The sequence below is a fragment of the Myxocyprinus asiaticus genome, chromosome 47, assembly GCF_019703515.2.
Source record: "Myxocyprinus asiaticus isolate MX2 ecotype Aquarium Trade chromosome 47, UBuf_Myxa_2, whole genome shotgun sequence".
Lineage (NCBI taxonomy): Eukaryota > Metazoa > Chordata > Actinopteri > Cypriniformes > Catostomidae > Myxocyprinus > Myxocyprinus asiaticus.
Window position 1 is genome coordinate 22,146,733 of NC_059390.1, and position 10,768 is coordinate 22,157,500.

At 38.7% G+C, this 10,768-nt stretch overlaps 1 protein-coding gene across 1 annotated transcript in view; it reads left to right on the plus strand.

Moving 5' to 3' along the window:
• The window catches only part of LOC127436826 (thyrotropin-releasing hormone-degrading ectoenzyme-like), a 210,178-nt gene that overhangs the window by 115,279 nt on the left and 84,131 nt on the right, over window positions 1–10,768 (plus strand). Inside the window, exons 7-9 of the mRNA XM_051691261.1 lie at window positions 1,371–1,508; window positions 4,017–4,082; window positions 10,372–10,437. Coding sequence (XP_051547221.1) covers window positions 1,371–1,508; window positions 4,017–4,082; window positions 10,372–10,437 — 270 coding nt within the window. The remainder of the gene's footprint in view (window positions 1–1,370; window positions 1,509–4,016; window positions 4,083–10,371; window positions 10,438–10,768) is intronic.

The following is a 10,768-nucleotide window of genomic DNA, read 5'->3' on the forward strand; positions in this document are numbered from 1 at the left end:
ATCATTTACTCTCCCTTATGTTGTTCCATAGCCAGAAAAAAAGATGCAATGGAAGTGAATGGTGACTGAGACTTACATACTGCATGAATGATGACAGAATTGTTGTTTTTGGCGAACTGTGCTTTTAACTGTGTATGGATTCTGGTTTTGTTTGGTCTGCATGTTTGGAACTTTTTGCTCAGTGAGCTTGTAGAGACCGCCTTATTATACTGACATATAAACTATAAACGGTTTTGATTATTATTTGTTTCTGGATTCATTTCTGTATGTTATTTATTTGAGCTTAAATCCGTTGAATAAAATATCCTGTTCTGTTGGATTAATGTCTTAATTAAGATATTTAATTTAGCTGCCAAAGCGCCAGTGAGCAAGAATTATACTGTATATATTGGCTCTGAGAATATAGGTGTAATAAAGCATTTACAATATCAAACCCAAGCCTCATTATAATAAAGCAACATTACATGAGCAAGAGTGCTGTATGGCCCTACATCAGCACGGCTATGATTTGGCCACAGGTAATCACAACCATGCTGATTTAGGGCCATACAGCATGATTATGAATGTGATATTGCCTACTCTGAACTTCTCTCTGATGCCATGGATCAGAATCTGTAGTTAGTTCAAAAGATGCACACAAGCCTCCTTTTCTAATTCAGAAATGTCACTTCAGCACTAGTAACAACGGCTTGGGCTGTTTCTAACAAGTATTTGGAGAAAAAAGGATGTGTGTGTGTGTTTTAGAGAGATAGAGATAGCGGGATATTTGGAAGATTTTAGAAGATTTTTGGAAGATTTTGGAAGTTGACGGATTTTGGTTAAATACATCCTATATTCTCTGTGTAAAAATAGCCATCCAAGCGGTCTGTGTGTATCTCAACTGTGATAAACCTTAACGCTGAAGCTGTTCCTAGGTGTAGTTTAGCGTAGTAGTGATCCGAGCAAACATGGAGTGAAAAACAATGACGAAGACTTGAAAGAAACAGCTCGCTGACTGAAGTGCACTGACTCAATGCACATCATACTTTACTGGCTCATCATAATGCATACAAATTGCCCACCTGCTGGCTAAAACCTTTAATGTCACAGGGATACATGAAAAGACATATCTTGCTCTTTTACACATCTGCTGTGCTCTTACACTTAGAAGGCATATTGCCTTTTTTAAATGAGTAACAAGAAAACAATGTGACTTCAGAAACATATTTCACAGAATTGTAGAGGGGTTTGTGGTATTACATTGATGGTGTGCAAATTTTAGCTTGACATATTTAGAAAGAAGTTCTACAAAATTCTAGCAGTTGTTTTTCAGTCTATCAAAATGTTTAATAGGAACATTAATATGGTCTCTCTCTCTCTCTCTTTCACAGGAGAAGCAGAGGTTTCTCACTGATGTTCTTCATGAGGTGATGTTATTGGATGGTTTGGCTACTTCTCATCCAATCTCTCAACAAGTCTATGAAGCCACAGACATCGACAGAGTGTTTGACTGGATAGCATATAAGAAGGCAAGAGCGTTTCTTATTATCAAAATCAAAATTAATGCAAACCTTGATAATAAAGATAAAGGTGACACTGATGTGAACTTTTTTTGATAAATAAACAGTACTCAAAATTGTAAATCAATAAAGGTTCATACATATTTCACTACATTTTTATTATTATATTTTTATGGTCAGACAGTAGAAGTAAAAATAATTACTTTTCTAAACATCAGTCTAATACGGTGATTTATGTACTGACTTCACATGTTACATCCTCTAGGGGTAGGACGCAACAAAGTAAAGGGAGGTGTGCTCCCCGCACAACCGTCAGACCAACAACCCTAGACAACAAGATCATAGATCCAATATTTGTTTTTATTGGAAGTAGATAAAGTATTAAAGATTTTAAAATATGCAGAAGGTACCTGTATTTGGGCTTCAGGATGATCCCTGGCCCAAAATAATAAACAAAACAACCTAGCGTGGAGGAGTGCGACTGGCAACAACTCCTCCATGCTCCCCACCAGCTGCCAGACCAACACCTTGAGTTTCAAGAACTGTGATGGTTCTTTGCATTTGTGCTCCTCTGCAATAGTGTTGACTCTGTGTTTTAAGCAGCTATTTTTGATGGGTTGACCTGCACTGTTTATTTGACTGTTTATCCTGTTTTGTAAGTTAAGTCAGGTTAGTTTCATTGTATTTTTATTTCCTAGGTTGTTTTGTTTATTATTTCGGGCCAGGGGTCACCCTGAAGCCCAAATACCTGCTGCATATTTTTACATATTTAATACTTTATCTACTTCCAATAAAAACAAATATTGGATCTATGATCTTGTTGTCTTAGGTTTTTGGTCTGACGGTTGTGCAGGGAGCACACCTCCCTTTACTTTGTTGCATCCTACCCCTAGGGGACAGATGCTAAAAGGACCATTTTCACCTTTCTGAAATAAATGAAAACAAAACAAAATGAAAGCAGAATCTAAACAAATCTTCATTTTCGTCAGATGTAAATCATTTTTCACATAATTACATTGGCGGCCTCAGTGGATTCCCCGGACATCCACTGTTCTTTCAGAATTTTACCAGGGCCTCGCACAATATGTCCCAGAACTAAGTCAGCTGGACTGAAACCTAATGACTCTTGTGGAGTCTTACACACAGCACATGAGAGCGAAGTCTTGACTAGGGGGTTTCTCTGCTAAGACATCTCTCAACAGCAGAAGATCAAAAATGAATGGGCACCATCAATGGTGGACAGCGAACTAGAGTACCTATGCTCAGATGAATTAGAAGATTGGCACCCATCAAGATGGTTTCTGAAGAATCAAACGAACCTCAAAATGTATGCGACTCTGAACAAGCAGAATAAAAAAACAAAAAACAAAGCGATGGAATTTTGTGTTTTAGCAAGCAGATCATCAATTACCTCAGGTAACGGCAAAACATAAAAATCAGAGGACATATTTGTGGATATCATTCCACTGCCACATGGAAATGACTGCCGCACCATCAGGGAGAATTAGAACGGGGACTTTTTCTGCTTGGCTGGTGAGGGAAACCATGCCATCAGAAATAAACAAATCAGAATCAGAATCAATTTCTCGCCCTTCGGAGCCAAACTGCAAACTCTTAGTATGAACAAAACCAACACTCACAGTTGTCTGCCTCTTTGGTGTTCGATGTTTTCTTTCTCAGCATTGGACAGACAGCAATGAGATGGCCAGATTTGTGACAATAAAAACATATCCATGTTTCACTTTGCCTTAAAACAAAGGTCATTGAGTTTTTCAAGCTTTAATCCAAGCCAGATTGAGAAATTTCTCAGCAGGTGGACGAAATGAAAAACTTTTATGCGTCAACACGAATTCATACCAGTAATATTCACCAGTAAGGTATACTTACGAAACGAAGGGTGAAATGACTGAAAGGCAAAAACAAACAATAGGATGAGCCTCCATTTGTTGTGTCCTGCCCCTAGGGGACATAACACTTTGGTGAAACTTTAGCTTTTATTGAGTCCAGTAAATATAATAGTCATTCTTCAAATACACAAGAAAAATAAATACATTAATAAATAAAATAAAAGCTTTTTTATTTTTTTGATTTTTTTGTAGGTGGGGGAATTAAAATGTTCCACTGTAGATTGTGAGGTTTGGGTCAATAAGCATTTAATCTCAGACAAAATGAATCTATTTAATGGGCTCTTCCTCACTAGAATGAACTTGAAATAACTCCAGAACACAACTATTTGAGATTCTACCAAACTTCAACCCTTCATTCTCTGTCAGCTGTCATTCAAACCAGAACTGGTTTATGCTTGGTGCCCCTCCCTCTTCAGTCACAGACTCATAAAACGTCATGAAGTAGCACAGAAGTAGTATGGATGCATTTACAGTAATGCACTTACAACAGAAATCTATGGTGCAAGACAAGAAGAACACTGTTTCAAAAGTAAAACCACAAGACTTAAATACTTATACAAGACTTAAACATGAGTCTGTTATTGAATATGTGTTTACTGTGTGTGTGCAGGGAGCCGCTCTGATCCGTATGCTGGCTAACGTCATGGGACAGTCACTATTCCAGAGAGCACTCAATGTAAGTCAATAGTTGCCCCTCTTTCACTCTCTCTGTATTTTTCATATTTTCTCATTATGGTCACAAAGACACTTTTACACTGTGTGTGTGTTCACAGTTTATCCTTCTTTTCCCCTAAAGTGTTATTTTATGAATATGCTTATGAGGCACTATGTATGAATTATACATTCTGCTTCACGATTACATCTTTAACAGGATTGTGGCATAATATCTACACTACTTTTCAATTCAATTCCTCACTTGTGCTTTTTTTCTAAAGACCTGTCCTTGTTTCAGCCTGTAATTAACATTTTCAGGACAGTTGAATGTGTTATGAATAAATCTCACCATTTAAAACAATCTAGAAATATCTCCACAAGTGTTCAATTCTCAGGCTCTCTTGGGTTGTTCTGAGTGTCTCATGTGTTTTTTCTTCAAGCGTTTGAGAGATTATTGGAGCTTTAGAGCTGCAAAATCTTGTCACTGTGTCACCTGCTGTCATCATCCTTAAGGTGAAAGACACACAATCAAACGAGCAGTCAATTGTTCATTTCTTATCAATCAGAAAAGTTTCAAAATTATTCTCTATTAAACTGCTGTTTAAAGGATTTTAAGTGATAGTTTTGTGTGTGTAGTGGTGAAGACAGGCAGGTGGATGTCTTTTATATCAGAATAGTGGGAGTCATAAATGAGTGTGAATAGGATTGAAAGCTCAGAGAGCTGACTGGATGTGAAGCCGCTGTGATAAAGCGCCTTTATCTCATTTATGCAAACTCACCATCACTTTAAAAATGAAATGTAGGAAATATAAATTTCTACTGGAAATGTGAAATGTCTGACCTATGAATATCAGAGGACGAGTGCACTGTTGCCCTTGAGAATTGAACTTCATCTTTATTCTCTGGATGTGATGTGGAGCTCCAGGAAGCTTCTTCTGTGGATTCAGTGTTCATAGTTGTGTTTGTCAGCTTAGCAGGTTCCTATCAGCCCGTGAGATCCTGGCAGCTTTTGTGGAACAGTAATTTGTTGTGAACACAGATGAAATCAGATATCCCTCTATTCAATTTCTCAACAGTCTGAAAGATAGCAGAGTGTGTCTGAGATTCATTTTTTCTTCTTCCTCTTCTTATTCGGTTCTCCAATAGACTCCTCTGGTTTGGCTTTTTTTCCTCAATATTACTGTTTTTGGCTGCTTCTGTCTCACTTCTTTGTTTGTCTGTCTATTAGTCTCTGGCTGTGTCTCATTTTGAAGGCTGTGTGCTAGATAGGTTGCGTCCTTTGAAGGCTGCAGTATACTGAGCGTCCTCCTTTAAACAAGCCTCGTTTAAACAAGACTGCCTTTGTAGGACAAACGGAAACGGAACATAACATGGTTGCTATGACAGCATGCCACTCTTTAACAAGTGCGAGTGCTTTGAGTTAGAAGGTAACAAAGTCCCTTTAGAAGAGAATGTATGAGGTAAATTTTAGGAGAGTTATAATGATGTAAAGACATAAGAAAATAGATTTTTCAAGTGTACTTTTAGTCTAATACTTTATTTTAATTATATATTAATATAATTATACATATTATATACTCTGCACTCATCTACTGAGGTACTTCAACTTGGGAATTAACATTCCTTGTGTTTGAACATCATATTCTGAAATTCTCGATGACGTATGCTGTTGACAAATGTGACCTCCGGAGGACGCAGCCTTCCAAACGAGCCTCTATCTGATTGATGGGTAGAACAGGTAAACACAACACCTCGCCAAACAATCTACCTTCATTGCCTCAAAATTACTTTCATCTGCATAAAAATTGTACACATATTTCTCGTTTCTGAGGGAACTAATTTAGAAGGATGAATAATGGATTATTTATGATATGCTTTGTCTGTTGTGGTGGAGGCACTTTCAGAAAACTTGAGCTCTGAGGCACTTACATATCGAAAACAATCAATCTTTTGGTTTCCTTTGTTTGGTAATTTTGATTTGCAGCATTATGAACTGAATCCAAATGTGGTTGTATTTTATGATTAATCTGCATTCAGGATCTGGTTTTATAATAAGGAGTGTTATTAGATTAACTAGCCACTACTGATTACAGTGTAAATAAATTACATACACAAACATCCCACTGGAATATGTTTAGTTATAAAGTGAGTCTTTTTCTTGTTTTCACTTTATATGTGTTGTCCTCTTTCTTGTCTCTCTTTTGGTCACTAAACAGTAGAATAGCAACACCCTCATTATACTACACGCTCAGGCTAAGTAGACTGGAAAATGTCTCTGTGTGCTCCCTCGTTGCTATGCAAAAGAGCTGAATGGATATTTACACTGTTACAGACTCTCTTAGCATTTCTAACTGGTTGAATATATTGTTTATACTGTAATAATTTTCAATATCTAATATCTGTGCCACAGCAGTACTTGTATTTTTTATTTATTTTATTTATAGGTTTCCATGGCACTGTCTGTCATTGGTCAATAAAGAGAAGAGCCCCTTAATATGTCTTAATGCAATTTTCTCAAATCTTTTAACATGATGTCTGTCCATGTTTGAACAAATGCACCATTTGAGTTACAACTGAAGAAGCAAAGACCTTTATAATTGCCTTCTTAAAGAATAGTTTAATCAAACATTTCAATTTTGCATTTTTCTCTGCCTTAGCTCTCAAATCTCATTCAAACCTGGTGTGTTACAATAAGTGGTCGAAAATATATATGGCCAAAGCTGATAAATTGGCCATTATTTAGATTTTTTTTTTAGCATCCGCCAAAAAGCATTTCTAATTTGGCCAATTTGTTTCTTAAGGCCTCGAGGGTGCCCAGAATCACCTGCTTTCACGTAAATGAGCCATCTGAGACGTGTAAACCACCAATCACAGTTTGTTTTGTTGTTACATGCCATCGTGTTACTACAATAACAGATCAATGTCAACACAGTCTCATTTAAACGGTCAGCATATCAGAGCTGCGACTGACGCGTAAGAGCTAATAATGTTAAAGTGCTCATCTGTTTCATTCTCCCTCTCGCTCCTCAGCAGCTACATATAACTTTTAACTGTCTTGTCTAATGATAAAAAGGTCAATATCAATAAAACTAATATCATATACCATCTGCAAATATAGTATGTGGATGTCTAGTTTAAACAAATGTAATTCACGAACCTTATAAAACTTGAACAAATCCACCGTCCTGTGGAGCGCTCAAATTGTTTATTCCTTTTTTAGCAATCTTATGTTTATGTTATTTACTATATTAACTTGTGTAATTTATCAGCATTATATTGCTGTTATCTGGATATCAGCATCCGCCATTAAAAAAAACATATCGGTAGACTACTAGATACAATATAAGCAAAAAACAATGAGGTTTATTTGTAGTTTCTCCTCCTCTTCCTTCTATGGTGTCAGGTGTGCTGTGCTTGTAACATGATTTTAATGGACGAAAGTCACAATTTAAATGAAAAACAAATTACATTTCAGTGTGTTCCTCACATACAGCATTAATGGGAAGCTTGATATAAATAACCCGTCAAAAACAGGAAGAACTCAAAGACCGCTTAAATGAAAGCTCTATTCAACTGGTTGACAGAAAAATATAACTACTGTATAAAAATGCAATATGCAATAATACTCATAAAACAATTCTATAATATTAAATGGTTATTATTATTATTATTATTATTATTATTATTATTATCTGTATGTCACGCCTCCCTCAGTTTTCCGCTCCTCTTCTTCCGACTTCTAATTCTCCACACCTGCACACAATCAGCTCACTCTTCAATGACTGCTTAAATAAGTCACCTTCATTTCAGTTCACTGTCAGTCTTACTAAGGACTATAGTTTGTCTGTGCTGCTTCCAAATATTTTTAATTTACCAAAATTAAAATTGCAATTTTTTGGTTATAGATATATGTATATTTATTAAAGCTATGTTTAGCAATTTGATTAAACACCATTTGATCATAACATTTAATTAAAACATTTAACATGAAATACAGAAAAAATATAATTTGTGTCTGTGAGACTTTATGCAGTTCTTTTAATCGTCATTTTCTGTGTAATTTCATCAAAAATCTGAGGCTTTTTATTTGTTGATTATAGTATCGATTTAGCATCAATACTGAAGTACAAGGGCTGGTATCGTACCGAAGCCAAAATTTTGGTATCGGAGCAACCCTATAACCCATATGTGAAACATTGACAGGATCAATCCTGGAACATGTCTTTGTGGGGAAAAAAAGGAAGAGCCAATACTATGAAGGGTGTGTGTTGTAGTAATGATGCAAATGTTGTAGTATCATGCAAAGGAGAACGTTTGTATGCAGACAAGAGATATTACAGTTTCACAGTAGGCTGAGATTTTAAAAACAGATGACTGTCTTATACCGTTGATATTTCTCTCTATTTACTCCTCTCATGCAGTGAGAGTCCTCAGGGTAACTCCCTGTGGTGGGGTGTGCAAGAGACAGACACTGTGGGTGTGGCGTCAGGCCTCGGAGAGGCATTTATTTAAATTAATAATAAACTGAAAAGGGGGAATAAAAGTGTAAATTGGAAAGTTTCCAAAACAATGGGGAATCTGGCATCCTCGTGGTGAATGGGGCTATGTGAAGAAGGTTAGTGATGAGAGGATAAGATCCAGGTATAATGTGCATGGTCCAGCGGCCGCAACGTGCTCCCTTCCTTTGTCTGGGTGCGAAGTGTGGTGGCTTCCTCAGAGCGGCCCATCTTCCCTGAGCCATGTGTTCCAGTCCACGGCATCGCATCTAATTTGCACCAGGGGTCCGTGATGTGGGTCCATTGACACATCTAATTCACGTTGGGCCCTCCCCACTCCGTTCCTGGACCTACGAAGACACCAGTGGGTAGAGACCGGTCTCCCAAGGAGAGACATGCTCAGTTCTTAAAGACAGCAGTGATGAGGCTTCATTAACTTAATGTGCACCTCATCACACTCTGCCAAACAGGGAATAGTCACTAATCTCCTACTCTATCTTCTTCCCACTTCCATCGGGAGCCTAGGAAGGGTGGCTGATCCAAAGGATGGAGGAGGCATTGTGTGAATGAACATGAATGAACGTTACATTTATATAGCACTTTTCTGACACTACACTCAAAGCGCTTTACACAGTGAACAGGGGACTCTCCTCAACCACCACCAGTGTGCAGCATCCACCTGGATGATGCAGCGGCAGCCATAGTGCACCAGTATGCTCACCACACACCAGCTATTGGTGGAGAGGAGAGAGAGTAGAGTTATAGAGTCAATTAATGGATGGGGATTATTAGGAGGCTGTGATTGAGAAGGGCCAATGGGGGGAATTTTGTAACGACACTGGGGTTACACACCTACTCTTCATGAGAAGTGCCCTGGGATTTTTAATGACCACAGAGAGTCAGGACCTCAGTTTAATGTCTCATCCAAAGGACGGCCCCCCTAAGCACCACCCCAGTTGCATCTACTCTCGCTCCCCTCCTTCGCTGGGGTTAGAGCCGGAGATGTCTCCACTGCAGCTGCTCCCACCGGACTGCTACATCCTTCACTAGACTCCATACGGTCGGAGTGGGCATTTTGGGGATACATCTCAGGGCCAGCTCTCGCTCTTGCTCGCATCAGGGTATGGACAGAGAAACACAGATTAAAGACCCGAGGGTAAATGGCAAATTTAAATGCAACACTTACCCTTTTGGTGGTTAGAAGGCCATCCCCATGAATTCTCTGTCCCCCTCTGGGTGCTCCATCAGACCGGCGAGCAAGAGGGTGTGTGGCATCATTGTTGGTGCCCAACTGCGCCGTCTCTGCCCATTTCTGTGCCCGTTTTCTTCACCATTGTGGTGGGGTAAGCAAGAGACAAACACAGTGGGTGTGGCGTCAGGCCTTGGAGAAGCATTTATTTGAAATAATAATAAATAAAAAAGGGGGCATAAAAGTGTCCATAGGGAAAGTGTCCAAAACAAAGGGGAATCTAGAATCCTCACAGTGAATGGAAGGAAGGGTACTGATAGAGGGTAAAGTTCAGGTATATTGGGTGGGGTCCGGCGGCCGCAACGCGCTCCCCTCCTTGGTTTGGGTGGGAGGAGCAGTGGCTTCTTCAGAGTGGCCCGGCTTCCCTGAGCCATGGCGTGTGAGGGGAATGAATGCACGGTATCCTGGCCTGTCAGCCACGGCGCATGCTCCAATCCCCGGCGATGCATCTATTCAGCTGCCTGAGTTCACCATTCCTGAGCAGTTTTAAAAAAACCTGTTTGTTTCTTTTCCAATACTTGAATTTTAAAATTAAATGTGTAATTTGTGTCTCTGTATGTTTGCAGGATTATTTGATGACACACATGTATGGGAACGCTGATAGAGACGACTTGTGGAATAAATTGTCTGAGGTGAGATTTGACACATACAGCTCTTGTTGTTCTCACTATCTTCTGTATGTAAGACCTCTATCCTCAGACGGGCATCATCACTGGGGTCAGTGAGTGAAATTTTGTGTGTACAACCTACTTCAATACTCTCAGTGCACCTCAAAGTACTTAAACATACTGCATATAGGTCAGGGGTCAATATATAACTGCACATAAACACCATGACCGATTGACATCAACTCACATCGACACAGAAAGATTTATGAAAATACTGCATCAGGAAAGAGGTTGATTTGGATGCTGTTTGTGTTTGTCTTGTGTTTCACTTGCGGTTTTAACTTTGTACTTAGAG